Below are 19231 nucleotides of genomic sequence, written 5' to 3'. Positions count from 1 at the left end.
CTCTGTTACCTTCTTGCCTGAAATAAGATAATAGGCTGAAGGTAGAGTACCTTTGTAAAGCCATAAAATGATAAGAGATTGAAACCACACACTCAGGGGAAAGTATATCATTAATGGAAACAAGAAATTTAATTGACAAATCAATCAAAACAGAAAAAAAGAAAAAAAGCCACTTTGGGAGAACATCATACTCCAGTCCAGGTCAATTCATTAAGAAACACTTGTCTGGTTTGCAAACTTTGGCTTTCCCAAACTGATCAGGGTGTGTGTGTGTGTTTTCTGTTTCCTTTTGGGTGGTGGGTGAATTAAAGCAAATAGATATTAAATGAAATGAAATCACAAAATTGCTGTTTATTACATTATTTTTATTTTTATTTTTGTTCATTTAAAATTAAATGAGCATGGTTAGGATTTAGCAAGGACTTCCTTGATAATTCTACATAACAAAGAAAATTAACTCAAGCCCCACTTTAGAAGAGCTTATCTTCTTGAGCTAATACTGTTTGTTAAGCAGAAGGCTGTTCTTTCAAAACAGAATTTGCTATGTATTAATGACTGTACTTGGGGGTAATTTTAAAATAAAATTTAAAAAAATCAAGAGAGGAGGTTATTGACCAAAGAAATATTAAGAAAAGCTTCCAAAGGCCACCTCCCCTTGAGCACCACCAGTTTGCTCCCCCCCAAAAAAAATGAAACCAGAAAATAAAACCATAACATTAGAGAAAGAGTGAATAGACAGCAGTGTAATCTATTAAGGGCCTGGATGTGTATTTACTCCGAAGATTTTTAGAGCAGGATCAGTCCTGAGAGATGATATAGCCCAGAGGTTGGCAACTCAGATCATACATTGGAATCACCTGGGTCGCTCATAGCTGTGACCCTCCTTTCAGAGACTCTGATTTCCCCAGTCTGGGTCTGGACCCTGGAATTGGATGTTTCACAAAGTTCCCCAGGTGATTCTTGCATGCTGCTATGGAGAAGAACCACTGGACTGGTTCGAGCCCTTCGTTTTACAGACGAAGAAACAGCAGGATGAAATGTCCATAGTTCATATGGCTGATCAGTGACGGAACCAATAATACACTGGTAACAATACCAATACTTAACATTTTTCATATGGTTCGGGGCCCAGGACAGGGTCTTATTTCTTAACTCCTTCAGCCTGTCTGCATTCAACAGGACTGGACCTATGGAAGGTGATCAGTAAATAGTAATTGAATGAATTCGTATCTAATTTCCAGTTGCAAACACCACCATGTTGGAAAACCTTAGTCAATGGAAAATGAGTATGCAAGATACCATGAGGTTTGCAGAGGTTGAGAATATTGATAAAGTCTCTGGTTGCCTGTTTTAAGGACCAGACAAGCTGTCCCCACATAACCATAGAACGTGCAATGGCTTCTATCATAGTTCTCACAGTTCTAGTTATTTGAAGAGTCTTTAGGGCAGGCTGGGATACATGGGATATATATAGGGTGGGGAATAGGGAACTGTAGAACTCTTTCATCTGAACCACATGGAAAAGAAGGAAAGAATTCACAACCAGACCATGCTAGGATTAAGGACAGGTTTAACAATGTGAGAATAGGAGGATGGTGTGGAGTTTGTACTGGACCCAGGCACAAGTGCACATAGAAGGTGCTAAGTAAAAGGGAGGAAAAATGACATGGAGTGGGAGAACAATGGCATCCAGGTAAGGACGAACTCACATGAAGGTGGATGTCTACTTGGTACGATTTGCAAGCCAGTTTTTCACTCGGGATTTCTTTTTGGGAGCACCTAGGAAATTTATTCCTTGCAAATTTATGGGCCTGCCTGGTCCTTGCCTACAGATGTAAATTATGTAGAAACTGAGTGCGGATTCTGGTGCATTTGCTTAATTTAAGGGGATTTCAAATCAGTGATATGCAATGATCTCAGTCTCTTACCCATCATGCTAATGACCCTATCATTAGAGCCACAAACCTTTGTGTACAAGCCTAGTCTCTTTAATATGAGAATTTTCCAGGGAGAGGCCACATTTAGGACTTCATCAGCTATTGATATTTTAAGATAACAAGTGAGTTTCATCATCTGCTTTCCTAAGAACTATTTGATAATGATCATCACAAAAACAATAATGGATTTCTACCTACTGTCTTTCACTCTTCCCCTCAATGAGGAACATGGCCCCTTAAGTTCACACAGTGCTTTACAGTTAACAAAACACCTTCACATCCTATTTTAGACATTTATTGTATCATGTTTCCTTTTTATGGATAAGGAAAGTGATTAACTTCTTCAGGCATCCTCTTGTATCACAAGCCTTGATGAGGAGCTCAGTTTTGGAGAAATAGGGCACTCTAGAGGGTGGAGCTGTGCAAATATTTGATAGATGGCCTGTAGGCAACACAAACTCTGCCAGGATCATGCAGTGTGTAATATCCTATCCCAAACCACCTCCTATCCCTAGCACAACAATCTTGAAATAAATGACTAGAAAAGCAAGCCAAGGATCATTTTTTATTTTTACTAAAAAACCAAAAGTTTTTTGAAAAAGGGTAATACTTTATACAAATTCCCATTACAAAAAAAAAAAAAAAAGCAAAACAAAATACTTATTGGTCTGTTTCTAGATGTGTAGCAGGGTATTAAAATATGAAAACTGTATAAATTCTGGTGTAACAATTCTGCTGGTCATTTTGATTCTAGATTTCTCTGTGGATTTTAGCAACTGGCACCCACATGCACGTGCAATCACACGTCATTGGAATCTATGTGGCAAAGGGTTTTTTGAATTATATCTTCTAGGAGTACAGACTCAAGTTTGGAAGTCACACTCAGATTTACCAGGTTCAAGTCCTCATTATGATATATTCCTTTGGATAATTTTCTCATGTTGTTTCACCCTGAAGTCCTGTTCGTATATTAACTATCCTAGTGGTGTCCTCTACTAGCTAATAGCAGCTCTGAGTGCATCACTTTATAGATAGTACCTAAATATTCTTGAAAGATATGATTCAAAAATCTCTCATATTGTCAACACTTATGCTTTTGCTTAACACATTTCATCTGCAGATGTCCTAGGCTTATTCTATGTAGCTGAAAGGAGAAAAGCTTAGCCATAAAAGCATCAAGCCACAATGACTGAAAAAACTAAACCCCAGAATTCTTTTCATTTAGTGAGCTGAACCCCACTTTTGTATCTCATCTCTTGAGGAACGAATTAAGGCAAGAAATCAATTTCTTAAAATTTCTCTCTTTTCAGTTGTTTGAAAAGTAACTCCAAAACGTATGGACTTGAATTCCTCAATACTTTTTCACCTTACAAAACCATATTTACATGTATGCCATCCCCCTGGATCATCACAACAGCCCTGTGAGATAGGCAGGTTAGGAATTACCAACCCCTTTTAACAGATCAAGTAATAAATCTAGGGCAGCCAAATGCCTTGTCCAAACATAGACAGTATTTGATAGCACCAAGCTCAAATCCAGGTCTCTAGACACCAGAGACAATACTCTTTCCATTACATCATCCTTCTCAAGTGGAAGTGATCTGGAAAACTAAGAACAGCTGTTAAAACTGAACTGAGCACCAACAGTGCACTAGGCACCACAGAAAGAAAGGAAATAGTCCAGTGGAGAAAGGGAGATGCTGAATCCTGTGAAGGTGTTTATGTAGGTTTTGTTCAATGACTTTTAAACAGCCAAGTGTGCAAATACAAAATTACTTAGGCATGTTTCATGTTCAAAGAATGATAGTAATATCAACAAATTAAAACTCATACCACCTCTACTAGCTGATTAAGTATCATTATCTCCATTTGACAGATGAGAAAAGATGTAGGAAGATTAAGTGACTTGCTTACAGCTACAGAGACAATATTTGTCACCAGATTATCACTCCAGAAAGCCCAGCACTTCATTTAGACAAACAGACCACACCTCTCTGGGAGCAGAGGCAAACTATATGATAATTACACAGCGAAACAGCAATACAGTTGAGGAGGGGGTGGGAAAAAGATAGTTTGGGAGAATATACAATTTTAAGTAAGTAGCTCCAAAAATTCAGTCAATAAAAGTGTGTTACAACACTTGGGAAAGTAGCAGGCAGCTAATCAATTGGACAAATATTTTCAAAGCAAACAAGAGTGTTATGGGTCAGAGAACAGGGATCATGTGTGGGAAGGTCAGTAGGAATATATTATTCTGGTCATGCAGAAATATTTACATCCAAAGCTCAAATTCCCAACAGACTCTCATTGACTTTAGGAATTAAAAAGCAGGCTTATTAAATTTGTGGGTTAGAGACCAACCTAATAAAAACAAAAACCAAAAGCATATGAAAGGGGTATATATGAAGAATTGAAAGAATTCATACTTGGTAGAGTAGGTTCAGTCTTATGTCTAAGACATTAAAACCTGATGAGAGTAAATGATTTTTGACCTATTGATTATATATGTATACAAATACAAAGATGGAAAATACAAAAATCAACCACTTATTTAATCAGTATGGAATTAAATATATATTTTTCTTTTTTAGTGATATTTTAAGTGTGCTGGTACAAACATAATGAGAATAAGAGTTTCTTTCTGTCTAATATTTTTATAGAAAAACATGTATATATACATAGCTATATATATATTTAAGGATTGCCTCTCCCCCCATATGAGTATAATTACTCAGTGGGAAGCAATAATTAAAATGGATAGGGCTTCCTTCCTGTACAGAGATAGGAGGGAAAAGAGGTTAAAAAAAAGACTAAATCATTTTTTAGCAATGGATACTTTACAAAATATGTTGTTCCTGTTATTTAAATACCAAAGTTCAGACTATAAGAGTCAAAAGTCTAAGGTCTTAATGTCAACGATTGTATTTCAGTGTCCATTTTCTCTGCACTCCAAGAGTTGTCTCCTTCTCCTTCTGTGTCACACATAGTCTTTCCCACTGGAGGGTGTAGGTTTTGGATAAGGCCGTGGTGTTGGGTAAGAGGTTGTTTTTCGGGGACAAGAACAGCAGAGTAGGGCACCTCCCAGAAGGCAGAGAGAAGCTGCAGCCCAGCCAGTGAAGAGAGCCGGACCAAATTCATACCTAAGAAGAAAAGGCAATTCGTTTTTTTAATCAATGAACCACTGGCAACTTTTCTAATAAGGTAAGGAAGGATATCAATTTCATATTCACTTATTATCATTGAAAATTACCTCCCATAATCCCTTGGGAAGTACCCTAAAGTTTGTGAACACATACATGGAAGAATGTTTGCACTGCAATTGTTGGTAATTTGCACTAGTAGGTCAGACAATATGACATGCAATACAAGGTTAATTATGCAAATTTTTTTAAAAACTTTTCCATGTGTAAGAGACCTGTAAAGCATGTTTATACATTTTGGAAGATGGGTTTGAACCATGGTTCCTAGGCTAAAGCTTAACATGTCATGCTATCACCCAGCAGCAACCATATTCTATAAGGAAACTGCTACGGAGTGTGTTGGCAACTAAGGGTTTTTAATAGTTGATCCAGGCACCTATGTAAACCGAAATCTCAAATTTCTGGTTTTGTAAAAAGATTTCTAGGCATCCTGTGGACCATTCTGGATAAAGCTAATTCTGGTGAATGTATTAAACCAGACTCTTGGCATGAGGTATCTATACCTGAGGTGGCCAATGAGGGTAGAGAAGGAATGGATCTGAATTACAAGGCCTGGGTTTGAACCTTGATGCAAACTCTCAACTATTATTGTAGGCTAGTAGTTTCACCTCTCAATCTCAATTTCTTCTTCTGTCAAAGTAGGATGATCCCATCTGCCACACAGGGCTGCTTTCAGGATCATGTAAATAACAATTGCACAGGGCCCAGCAATTTATAAAGTGCTTTCACATGTATAACTGGTATTACTCCTCAGGTGAAATTTTAGCCCATTGACCTCCAGCAGTTTCTGTACCTAGGTCATAACTATCATGGGATGGGCTCCAATACAAACACTGCAGTATGTGTTCTGCTCTATGTGGGTGAGTATATAAAAACCAGCACACCTTATCTCTCCAACCACTGGGATTTTTCATCCATTCATCCTCACACTTAACAAACAGTAATTATGTCTTAACATCCTGACTCTGAATGTAGTTATTAGGCTTTAAAGATGTGAGGACAATGAGATGAAGAGTCTTGCCCCTGATCAAAGAGGCAGTTACATGAGAGTCAAGTCAGGTCTTTAACTTCAAAATTTGCGCTATTAAGAAAGATGACCTTTGTAAAGGCAATGTTATAGTTGAAATGGAACACAAAATTGCAAAGTGGTAACTCAACTTACTGAAAAATATACCATAGCTTTAGATGTAAAATTAAACTGTTGGGAATAAACGGTTATTCATTAACATCTATGACACTACTATTTTTGATTAATCATAAAGTTATGATTATTAATTAAATAGTAATTATAAATAATAGTAGCTAGGTATTGTAAGCAAAGGGGAACATTCAAATATATTTTTGAAAAGAAGAAAAAAAGTAAAGTCTCAGCATACGGTTGGAAATTACAGAACTTGGAATTTTCTACTTTGAAGTGTGTTGTGTCAACAGAGGCTGTTAATCCAATTATCAAATTCATTTTAACATGAATCATAGGTCATTTAAATTGTTTGTAGGATTGACATAAAATTCCAGAAAATTCTTTAAAGGAAATCTGGGAAGCCATGGCACTAGCTGAACTTTGCAGAACATAAAAAGGTTATTTTCTCAGAGAAAAAAAAATATTTTATGCATGAATAGCATTACCTGGCATTAACTGGGGTCATTGGATCATAGAATTCTTGAACAATTCTATTGCCATACCATGCTGTGGCAACTAAAATAGCCAGACCTACAGAAATTCAAAACAAAAGACTGTTAATTACTATAGAACCCTGAGCATATATAAATATTCAATCCATTTAACCTAAATTATTTTACAAGAAATAAATGCCATCAATATTGATGACATTTTAATTTTAGTATTAGGGAAACTGGAGATTCTGATATGATTTGTTCAAAGCCTTCTGTGAAGACAGACAAAAATATTAGGTTGGAGTTAGGCATAGTTTATATTCTTCAATGTCATATTATTCACTTATAGTTCAAAGTTACTGGCACAAACTTCACAATTTTTTTTTCCTTTCTAAACAATTAAGCAGGTCCATATTTCAAGATCTCCTTCAAAGATACTGGTATACATTAATATACTAAAACACTTTTGATAAAATTGATGTCTTAACTAGTATAGATACGGAGTCATTTCTAAAAGGGAGGATGAAAACCCTTCCATATTGTCCTTGAGCAAAACTCAAAATTTATATTTCTGCAGGGTCAAAAAGAAATGAAGCAGGGGGATGTGAAATGAAATGAAGTAAGCTTCAGTGGCAGAAAGATTCCAAAAGGAGCCATGAGGTCACTCTGGTGGGCACTCCTACGCACAATATAGATAATCCTTTTTAGGTTCTAATGAATTGGAATCGCTAGCAGTAAATACCTGAAACTATCAAACTACAACCCAGAAACCTTGAATCTTGAAGACGATTGTATAAAAGTGTAGCTTATGAGGGGTGACAATGTGATTGGGAAAGCCATATGGACCACACTCCCCTTTGTCTAGTGTATGGATGGATGAGTAGAAAAATAGGGGCAAAAAATAAATAAATAAATAAATAGATAAAGGCACCCAGTGTTCTTTTTTACTTTAATTGTTCTTTTTCCCTTTAATTTTTATTCTTATTATTTTTGTGTGTGTGGCAATGAAAATGTTCAAAAATTAATTTTGGTGATGAACGTACAACCATATGGTGGTACTGTGAACAACTGATTGTACCACTTTGTATGACTGCATGGTATGCGAACATATCTCAATAAAATTGAATTAAAAGACTAAAAAAGAAAAAGAACTAGGTAAAATATGCAAACTCATAAAGACAGAAAGTAGCATACATGTTAACCTGGGGAAGGGTTGAGGAATTGGGGTGTTAATGCCTAATAGGTAGAGAGGTTTTGTTTGGGGTGATGGGGAAATTTAATTTATGTTGTATATATGTTTCCACAATGAAAAAAAAAAGAAAGAGTGAAAAAAAAAAAAAAAGAAAAAGAAATGAAGCAGCTACCTAGCAGGGAAAAGCAGAATCTGTCTCAGAATGGATGAGAACACCCAAATTATCACTGCTCTACTGATCAGATCTGACAAATAAAGTCTTGAGATTTGCTATCAGATCAATTTATGCAGCACAATCCCAATTTCCCATAGGGTTTCATATTTCAATAATACCAAAGAAGCCACTTAGTCAGAATAATTTATTCCATCATTTATAAGCAGTATAAAATATCTAGATTTTTTTTGTCCAAAGAAACCAAATGAAATCTTTTTATAGAAACATCTAAGAATTCATCAATATAGACAGATTGTTTCCATGCCGGCCCTTTTCCCCTAAAAAATGTAGGCCAAACTCAACTGCCTCTAATACTTGACAGAAAATACCATTGCTTTCGGCTGGTCAAAGAGACTGTGAGGATGCTCTGGGACGTGCAGCCCTCATGTCCCAGAAGTCCCTGAAACTGAAGGTGGAGGATACAGCCACTTATAGGGGTCACATAAAGGCAAGCAAAGGAAGTTGCCATGCGGTAAATTTATTAAGCGCCTTTGACGTGAAATTAAACTGTTGGGAATAAAACACCACCTATGCCTTTTCTGACGGGAGCTAATTTTGTGTTTGGATAAACGAAAGACTGATCACTTTAAACTAACCACATCTGTAGCAAAGCCACAGACAGTCTCCCTTCCATTATTGGTTAAATCCATGTTTTATGCCAGGGCAAAGGCCCCTACAATGTCTTTTGTCAAAGAGAAAACAGGAAACGAAATTGTAATTCTGGTTTTTCCTGGTAGTGGACATATCACTGATGTCATTTTCAAAAGCAACAGACTACTATAGAGTATCCTATTTAAAATAAACCTTATTATATGGCTTTTAAATTGAGCTGTCCATGTCTTCTCATAGCACACATGTTTAACCTATCATTCAACACTGAATAAAGCAACAAATAGATACTTTTTTTTAAGGGAAATACAACTACATTCTTCTTTCAAGGCCTTTCTGTATTATTTTCTTTCCTAACTCATGGACCTAACTTCCTACCATTCCAACATTCCACCTCCACTCCTATTGTCTTGTCTCTTCACTGACTTATGAGCACCTCCTGCTTAGTCTGGAATCAGTTTTGCCCACCTGGAATGCTATCCTCATTTTCCTCCAGTAATTCCAATACCATCCATCCCTCCAGGATCTGTGTGATTCATGTGTTCTTTATGTTTTCTCTCACTATTCCCCAACTTCTCTTCTCTCAGGTGTTATCACATAATGAATTCTGAATGACACAGAATTGTTCCTTAGTGTTTGCCAGCATAAAACATCTCAACTCAGGGAGAAATTAGTTCTAACAAACCAGTCAGCATCTGAAACCTCAGTGAATGAGCCTGCCCACAATGAGCAGAGAGCTCACTGATTTTCATGTGGTTCCTCTGTTGGGAACTTGAATGTCAACTGGACTTAAGGATCACGTTTGAAGATTTTAAAGGGACCCAAATAAACCAAGTGCCAAAAATCCAATATAATCTAAGAAAACCGAAAGCTAGATCTCACACCATATCAGGGTCAAGTAAGTAAGGTGAAAGGGAGGTAGGGCTTGTCTTACCTGCAATAAAAAATATCACACCCCCAATGACAGCCATCCGCATTTTCTGCACTTCATCGTCTTCCATGCACTTCACACACTTCATGCCAACGACGGCCACACAGACTGCCAGCAGTCCCAGCAAAATGCCAACCACCATCAAGGCGCGGGTTGCTTGCAAAGTACCTGACAGAAAAAAAATTAGAACATTTAAAAATAATCATATCTAGACAAACAAGAGAACAGTAGTAAAAGTAACTAAGTGTATTCCAATGTTGAGTGGAAAACCCCAGTTCTGGTGATGTTTCTGCTTGTAACCAACTCTGAGACTCAGACCACTGAGACACTGGATACAAAACCTCATCTTCCAGCCAGCCACTTTTGAAGATCATCAAGGGGTCAACTGTTCCAAATCACTGGTTGAGCTATGTTTGGAGACAGCAGTACTTCTACCACCCTGGAATCTCCAGAAGTGTGTGTGTGTGTGTGTGTGTGTGTGCACCCTAATGAGAATGTGCATCCTTAGTTTTTCTTCTCCAGAAAAACAAAAGCTCTGGTGCGTGTGTGCACGCAAATAACAGGCCCTCCAGTGCTAACATTTTATGATTTCAACAAAATTTCAAAATCACCCAGAAAAAGAATTAATGACTTAGTTGTTAGTTAAACAGGCTTACCTGAACCAATTCTTTAATCCTTACTAACAGGGTATGTTAATTCAGAAATAACAGTCGTATGTATTCTCCTTAACGCTAAATCACTTATCATTAAAATGATTTACAATATATGTTGGTTTTAGTCAGCAGCTTTATAAGAAATGGATTTTACATAGATTATTATTGCTGGAAAAGCAACATTTGTCTCTCCAGTGACTATGGGGAAATGAGAACCATTTAAAAAAAAAAAAAAACTATCTTTGAGGTGTTCATTTGGGACATAGCAGGTCCTTATTTGGAGACATCACCAGTTTTTAAAACTATTTGAATTGCCATTTTGTAAAGTAGAGAATACAATAATGTGATACCATCAGTGTGGCATAAAAGCACAAACTACAAAAAAAATGAATTAAAGCTTAAACTTTACCATAGTTTAATGCTGGATAGAATAGTTTGGTTAAATTCTAGGTTTATTTCCTACTTTTATATAAAGATCATTATCCCATTATTCGTGTTAACATGTGACAAGCAATTTTGCAGGTATAAATATTAATTACACAGTAAGAACCTATGTCATCTTGGCTAAGCTACTAAATATTCTTTGGGACCAAGTTTCTATTATGTAAAATGTGAATGATTATACATCTCACCAGTGAGTTTGAACAACTTACCTCTTGATGGCCTTCAAAAGTGGCTGAGATGATGGAGAGGTTTTATGTCTCAATTTCTATTTTAGACTGAGGCTCAGTCTTTTCACAGTATTTGAGAGATATTTTGGAAGCCAAAATAAATTTGTATTTGATTTAACTAAAAAAACAAAACAAAACACTGACGCCTCTCCTGACCTATCTTCCTCCTCATAGAGGTACACAGGCACACGTACACATATGTATATGCATGTGCACACACACTTCGGAAGATTCCTGGGTGGTACAGGTACTGCTGTATCAAAACACATGTTCCATGAACCATGCATTTACCAGGAACTGAAGCTTTTATAAGATCATTACAAAACTTTTTCCTTGGAATCCAAACTCTGCTATGGCATGAAGAGGAAAGTACCAAGAACACCACTGTTAAGGCGTGTCCTTCCTTCCAATTTACCAGCAGTTTTCTTTTTTTCTCCCCACGTGCACAAAGAAATTCAAGGATGCTTATTGCAGCATTCTTTGTAACAAGAAAAAATCGGAAATCACTTAAATTTTACCAATAGTGGAATACATAAATCAATTGTAGAATATTCATATGCTGGAGTACCCTTCAGTAGTTAAAGTGAGTAGACCAGATTTGTGTGTATCAATATGGCTAGATCTAAAAATAGTAATTTTGAGCAAAAAAAAAAAAAATTTACTATAATAAGGATAGTGGGATACAATCTACGTAAGTTTTAAAATACAATGTACATAAGTTTTAAAACATAAAGCAATACTATATATTATTTATGGATACATATATATTGTTTATGATACAAATGTGGACAAAGACATACATTGCTATGGATTGAATTCTGTCCCCCCCCAAAACACCAGCAGTTTTTGCAAAGACAATAATTACTTAACAGGAAAACGAAAAAAATTCCCTAAAATATATAACACAGATTTCAGATATGGTCCTAAAATTCCACTCCAAATGAAAGCATTCCCAGAAGAGGAATCCTGGAAGAGAAGATGCTAAAAGTAAAAAAGATGATCCTCGTGGCTCTTTTGCAAACAACATTGAGGGGGAGGCAGGGCAGATATCTTTATAACAAATATAAACTTCACCTTGCTTTATTTCTTTACAATGTATTATTTGTATAATGCACAAAAAAAAATGGAGAAAAGAAAAGCCTATATTTGGGAGCAAGAGGATGGCAACAAGCTTCATTTTTAAAAATCTGATAAAGGAGAAGTGTGACAATGTTATTTTGCAAAACAGTGTTTTCCCCTGTGCTCTGGCACCCATTGGGTTATGAAATTTCTTTGTACTTTGCAAAACTATACTGACAAACACAAAATCTCACCTCATTTCATTGGAGACATTTGGATAAATACTAAAACTACACTGAGGTTAGAAAAATATATATATAAAAAGGCTAAGAATCATAACAGCATGAAAACTCACTAGCTAGGCATATATAATGATGGATTGGAAGTCAAAATAAGCAAGCCTTGCACTACAAGTTATGAGGGCTTTATGCGCAGATAAAACACAGTTTTAAGCTGGAACCAGATGAATCCTTCAAATTAGGGTGTTATGGAACCCTTTTTAGTCAGACATTTAAAATATGTAACTGTGATCTTCTAGATGACTTCAACCAGGTATTTGTTCATATTCCATCCAATAAGCACAATACCTGGAAGTCACACGGATAACACAATTGTGTTCAATGCATTTGAATTAGAACATTTCTTAATTCTTTAAAAACGGTACTACTATGATAGTTATCTCTGTATCTTTGAAATAATACTGAGGAACTTCTCTCCAGAGAGCCTGTAGCTACTGACTTGTTACATAAAGCCAAACTCAGCATAAAGCACAAAACACCAGAAACTCATGCATGAAGGAAGAATTTATACTTTTTGCTTGAATGAATCTATTTTTAGAAGTATGCATCCAATGAGCTCCCAAGATGAAGTACTCACATGGAATGATAGGTGGCAGGGCAGAAAAGTTGAGATGTTTGAAAGTTGATAAAATAGTTTTCTGCAACAGAAGGATATAGCTAATTGCACTATTAACTCAGCCAATCTGAATGAAGCAAATGTAGAAGCAAAGGTGTGCCTTTCATTAAGGTTTCTAGGGACCTTAAATTTGCAAGGACCTCTATAATATCACGGTCACTGACTAAAGTTGTCTACAAAGAATCTGGTTAATAAACAGTCCAAAATTGACACTATGATTCTCATAAAATTCAGCAGTAAACAGAAAGGCAGTCTTTTAATTATACTTAGTTAGACTGGTAATCTTGAGATTAAAGACCCCCTAAGAAGTTCTCATAGCTTTCAGCCTAAAAGTATAATTTAAAAATACTTACAAAGATCTCTACTCATACAACAAGAAATGAATTCAGTTACTGATTTACTACAGTTAGGTTAATCAACATAAGTGTAGAAAGACATGCATTGACAAGTATATGGAATTTTTTTCTCTTAAGCTTTAAAGGCTTGCAAAACATTTACTGGCATCGTACCATATTACTACCCTGTGTACTATACATCATGAAAAATAGACTTTAATTATATCTGTTTCCTCACATAGTACCTCAGTTAGTCGCTTAATAAATATCAGGAGAGTAAATGAACTAAGCATTAGGTAACTAGAACAAAAATGTTCTCTTCTCCTCCACAATTAAATGAGCTCACCAAAGATTGTCACAGAGCTACACTCCCATGACTTTTCCGCTTATTAAATATTTCACTTTTACTGAAGTTTAAAGTTTCTCAAGAGTCCTCAGTGTTAGGATTTCCATTTTATTGGTGCATGAGCTGGTGGCCATTGGGTGTAGAACACAAACATAGGAAGTGAAGTGCTCTGGGGTGGGGCAGAATTCACAACTTTTCAGAATGTCCTGAGAAAGTTTCATTACTGTATTTTGTTTCTTAGAGCAACTGTCTCATGATTAAATTTATGCATTTACCTCCATTTCACTGGCTTATTACTCCAATCAAGGAAACCTAAACTATGTCACTTGTCCCTTTCCCTTCAATCACTGCAGTTAGTAACAAAGAATGTTGAAATCATCTTAGCCACATGCCTAGGATCGAGAATAGGACTAGGCTTACATTTGTCAAATGGATGAATGAATCACGGATTCATCTCTCCATTCCTCCCACTCTGCCTTATTGTTCACGTGGGGAACTACAGCCCAGAGAGATCAAGTGGTTCACCATTATGCACACAACTAGATGGTACAAAACCAGAGTAAGAGTTGAAATTTGATCTCAATCTTGGATTTTTGTTTCAACTTCCATAATTCCAAGAGTCAGAACTAATTCTTGAAACAGATCTGAACACCAATGGCCCCTTGACCACCTTGGTTCAGCAGGCATATTCATTCTGGAGAAGTGTAAGTGGGTGCCCTTCTCTCTGCCAGTGTGTCAAAGACTGTTTAAGTCAGTGATTTGTCTCCCTGATTGAGCCTGACATCATGGTGAGAGTGCTGGGAAACCTCACTGACAACCAGTGCTCATTAAGTATACCTACATGCATGTGGATTCATGCAAAGCAAGTTAAACCGGCTAGAGGAGCTTACAAACAAATTACAGAATCTCAGAGTTAGATGAGACTTAGAGAGAGTCTAGCCTAACCTCCCATTTGTCTGGTGCTTGGATCTTCCCTACAACATTCCTACAAAATGATTACTCATTCTCTGTTTGAACACCTATGCAGCTTTCAAGGGGTTCCCAGCCTTTGGACAGCTCTGGTTATTAACCCCAAACAAGAAGCAGCAGTTAACTAAGCATACAAAATAGGCACCAGTTTCTTAGAAGTTTGAGAAGTGGACTAAAACCAGGTAAAGTATACAGGGGAGCCAAGAAAAGTCTACTGCAACTGCATCTGGCATGCTCCTTTGCATACTCCATTCAACCCTAAGACTCAACAATGCCCAGTTTGGAACTGAACTGACTCAGTCATAGTGAAACCACCTGCACAGTGCAACATTTGTTTCCCCTAAGAAGTTTCCCAGTTACTTTTTCATCAAGTGCTTTGCAAGAACTACCTAAAAGAAGCCCTTCTATATCTTATTTTCTATGCTGTTTTAGCACATTGTATATCTCTTTATATATAATATTTTTTGAAGCTTATGGGTATTTCACAGCTGACAGTCATTAGAACAGAATAAGGGACTTGTAAAATAGCCAGTATTAAAGGCTTGAGAACTGCCTGTATGTGGATTGTAACACACCAAGTGGGTTTCACTGGCAAAGACATCAAGGCAATTTTCTGGAAACTTGCAGGTAAGTTTCTCACCTTAAAAGCACTTCTTGAAATGCCATCTTTTCTCAGGAATACTACTCATATTTATAGAAAATCCTTTTCACCTCTAGATGTCACAAAACTACACCGAAAGCAAATAATGATTCATCATCTCAGGTCTCCACGTCAGGTGGATGTGAGCACCACTGTCCAGGTGAAAAAACAGAAACAAGTTGTCTGGGCTCAAGCCAAAGGCATTCAGTGAGTCATTAGCAGGTTAAGGGAGAGAACCTGTGAGTCAAGGCTCGCTCTTCTGGGAGTTGGTTTTGAAAGAAAGACCTTCAAAATAAACTTTTACTATAGCCAAAATGAAAAGAAGACTGATCTGGAGGAAAACAAAAACAAAATCAGGGAGAAATCTCCAAAGAGGTTATGTGTGTGTATATGGGGGTTGGAGGCAATTCCACCACAGTTTAAAAAACTGTAATAACTGTATTAATTAGGAATAAACAAAAATAAACTATTTTAATATATTATCATGTGTAGCAATGATCTGAGTATTTAAAACATGGATCAATCTGATTCCAAAGGGTCATTCAGGGAGGCTAAACGGAATCTGATTTGAACATGTTGAAAGTGAATTATTTAGATCAGAGGACTAAAATCGACAATGAGACGTCTCTGGAATTGCCCTTAGAACATTCTCTATCTACCAACTCCTCAGTACAGCACTCCAAATGTACAGTCTGTGACACCATTTCCTTAAATATACTTATCTTTCCATAGGGATATTTAGAAATAATTGTCAATTATTCACTTTAGAAATGTAAATAGAACACAGTAGGGCAATAAACAATACATTATCACTAAAATTACAGTTTTTGGTATAAAGGGAACTTGAAAAGCTGAAATGACAACACTCAAGACCATGCACGCTGAATTAATTCCATAAGTATTTGTGTTTAAACAGATTCAGAAGGCATTTTATAACTCCAAACTGTATGTTTTTTTTTACAAAACCATATGCACTATCAAAAATTGCTCTGCAGTAGGAGGTGGAAACTGAAGTAAACTTGAGCCATGACAAAGCTGCTCACCCTCAGCACACAAAGGGGCTTGCTTGATGGGCTGGCGGGGGCAGGCTAGTGTGTTGCTTGTTATCTAAGCAAAAACTAAGGAAACTCTTTCCAAGATAGTTAAAGGGCATAACACACATAGCACACAACAACTAATGTGGTTTCTCAAGGAAAATACTCCAGCCATGCATCATTATTACCTAAGTAAGTAGCAATTTAATGACATTCTGAAAAGGTACTCTAAAGCTTTTACTTTAAAAAAAAGAAAGAAAAAAGAAAAAAAGCCACCCTATCAGCCTTCTCCCCATCAACCTTAGAAATATTTCTCTCTACAAAATCCTTTCCAATTTCACAGAAGTGAGAAAAGAACATCCATAATACAGAACTTCCTTCGTGGAAGATGGAAACCCGCAGTAGACCCATCTCTCCTCACTCTCTCGCCTCCTCCCTTTCTAGTTGACCTTTGATTTCATCACCTGTGTCTACTTTGCTGCGTTTTCCCTTAATGCCTTTACTTAAATTTTCATTTGATCTTTCACGATCGGGAAGTTGTTTAGGACCTTTCTTTCTTGTCAACGCTATTTCAGCTGCCAACAACCTTTTCTTTCTAAAATATCACTACAAGCTTGACTCCTCTGAAGACTCCCAGCTTGAAAACTGAACCCTTTCAGGGAATCTCAAGGGGCTTTTTCAAGGTGGTAAGCCTTGGATGGGGATGAAAAGGGGCCTCTTGCCCTTAATAAATGAAAGAAAGACAAGAAAGAAAGAAAGAAAGAAAGAAAGACAGAAAGACAGAAAGACAGAAAGAAAGAAAGAAAGAAAGAAGGAAGGAAGGAAGGAAAGAAAGAAAGAAAGAAAGAAAAGAGAGAGGAAGGAAGGAAGAAAAGAAAAGAAAGAGAGGAAGGAAGGAAGGAAGAAAGAAAGAGAAAGAAAGAAGGAAAAGAAAGAAGGAAAGAAAGAAAGGAAAGAAAAGAAAAGAAATCAAAAGACTCAACCACAAGTATAAGTAGAAAACACTGCGATGGAAAATTCCATGGAGGAATGTAACCCCCAGTAAATGTAATTAAAGCTTCTTCACCTAATACTTTGGGACTATCTATTTATTTTACAAACTTGAGAGGTTACTTAGGCTCCAAACTTTTCAAGGCATCTCATTATCTTGTGCAAACCCTACCATTCCTCAATTAACACAGACTCTTGGAATGTACAGGACAGGCCAAAGAGTGCAGACTTTGGCCTTGACTTTCCATCACATTTCGCCCTCAGATGAAACTACACCTGGACTGGGAGAAAAATGTCACCCAGAGCGATGCTAAGAGCTCAGTTCTGGGCCTTCCTTCTCCCAAATCAGAATGTTCTCCACTACCTCACCACCGAACACAGGATTAAAAGACTTCAATCAACTGACTGCTGAGCATATAACCTCATAACAGAATCAGCTGATAGGCACTACTCCAGAACAGAGACTCTGGGGGTTCAGGTCCCTGGACCGCGGCCCTGGAGTGGGGGATGCACTCACTGTTCAGGCTCAGCAAGGAGTCGAAGACTTTGCACTGGATCTGCCCGGTGCTCTGAGACACGCAGGACATCCACAGCCCCTCGTAGATAGCCTGGGCAGTCACGATGTTATCACCGGCGTAGGAGTAAATCTTCCACTGGGGCAACGCGGTACTGACGATGGCGCCAATCCAACCCAGAAAGGCCAGGATGAAACCCAACATCTGCAGCCCCGCGTTGGCCATGGTTAGCTCTGGCGCCCGCGCTGGCTCACAAGCCGCAGGTGAATGAGGCGGAGAGTTTGCAGGTGCGCACCCGGGGCTCCCGAAAGTGGCGGGGCCGCGCGGAGTAGCAGCTCTTAGGAGCAGCCTTGCTCGCTGCGCCGCCCCTGGAGAAATACTGACTCCGGGTCCGGGTCGGCGCTGGAGTCTGGGTGGGAAAACGTGCGGCTGCTCGCAGGCTCCGAGACTGAGATGCCGAACCGCTGGGCGAGGGGATTTAAAGCAGCCCCGCCCCCGGCCCGCGCCGCTGCGCAGCACCTCCTGGCGGTTTCGAGGAGGCTCCTCGGGAGGGCTGGAGCGGCGCTGGCCGATGCGCGCGCGAGGTGGGTTCATCCCTGGAGGGGACCAGGCCGGAAGAATGCTCCCCGCTGGCTCCTGCTCATTTCTTTCCTTGGTCTCTTTCCTTCTATCAGGCTTCTAGGGCTTTTTATTCATTCCCTCATTCAAACCAAATTTACTAGGTATGAGTAAACACTAAAAATGCTTAAGTATGAAAAATAGAGCCCTCAAGAGTTCTGCAGTTTGGGGAGGTTTTAATTTTATTTTATTTTTTTACTTTCAGTATTTTATTAAAAGACCTTTTTTACCTATTATGGGCTGAATTGCGTCCTGCAAAAAGATATGTTCAAGTCCTAATCTGGCACCTCCTCCCAAGTGATCTTACTTGGAAATAGGGTCTTTGAAGAGGTGATTAATTAAAATGAAAAAAGAAAAAAAAGAAAAGAAAAAAGAAAAAATGTTCAAAAATTAATTTTGGTAATGAACGCACAACTGTCTAATGGTACTGTGAACAACTGAATATATGCTTTGTATGACTGCATGGTATGTGAATGTATCTGAATAAAAATGAATTAAAAAATAAAGATAAAATAAAATGAGACCGACTAGGTTACAGTGGGCTTGAATCCAAAATGACAGGTGAACTTATAAGAAGGGGAGAAGAGACAGCAGCCAGACATGGTGAGTAAACCTTGTGAAGACAGAGGAGGCAGAGTGACCCATATAAAAACCAAGAAACACCAAGGATTGCTCAGGAACACCAGAATCTCAAAGAGGCAAGGAAGGATTCTTCCCTACCCATTTCAGATGGAGCATGACCCTGCTGACACCTTGATTTTGGACTTAGGGCCTCCAGAACTGTGAGAC

The 19231-nt window shown here is 37.8% G+C and overlaps 1 protein-coding gene and 1 long non-coding RNA gene across 2 annotated transcripts; one reads left to right on the top strand and one right to left on the bottom strand.

Annotated features, from left to right (window-relative positions):
- Positions 1-2573: 2573 nt before the first annotated feature.
- CLDN1 (claudin 1) lies at positions 2574-18246 on the bottom strand. The gene is made up of 4 exons (XM_037838279.1): positions 17827-18246; positions 9701-9865; positions 6764-6848; positions 2574-5077 (listed from the first exon to the last, which is right to left on the bottom strand). Exons 1-4 carry the CDS (start codon positions 18047-18049, stop codon positions 4915-4917), a joined length of 636 nt encoding a protein of 211 aa, XP_037694207.1. The 5' UTR covers positions 18050-18246; the 3' UTR covers positions 2574-4914.
- Positions 5049-7353, top strand: LOC119535901. The gene is made up of 3 exons (XR_005217313.1): positions 5049-5138; positions 5935-5997; positions 7329-7353. It is a non-coding gene; the product is annotated as an uncharacterized LOC119535901 (long non-coding RNA).
- Positions 18247-19231: the final 985 nt, after the last annotated feature.

The sequence above is a fragment of the Choloepus didactylus genome, chromosome 1 (genome assembly GCF_015220235.1).
Source record: "Choloepus didactylus isolate mChoDid1 chromosome 1, mChoDid1.pri, whole genome shotgun sequence".
Taxonomy (NCBI): domain Eukaryota; kingdom Metazoa; phylum Chordata; class Mammalia; order Pilosa; family Megalonychidae; genus Choloepus; species Choloepus didactylus.
Note: the sequence above shows the minus strand (reverse complement) of the source record. Positions and strands in the feature narration are given on the sequence as shown.

Excerpts from the sequence above, each read along its gene's own strand:
- CLDN1 (XM_037838279.1), bottom strand. The coding sequence starts at position 18,049 with ATGGCCAACGCGGGGCTGCAGATGTTGGGTTTCATCCTGGCCTTTCTG. Across the intron at positions 9,866-17,826 it reads CTCCTTGCTGAGCCTGAACA|GTACTTTGCAAGCAACCCGC; the intron begins GTGAGTGCATCC and ends TTTTTCTGTCAG. Across the intron at positions 6,849-9,700 it reads TGTGATATTTTTTATTGCAG|GTCTGGCTATTTTAGTTGCC; the intron begins GTAAGACAAGCC and ends GAATTTCTGTAG.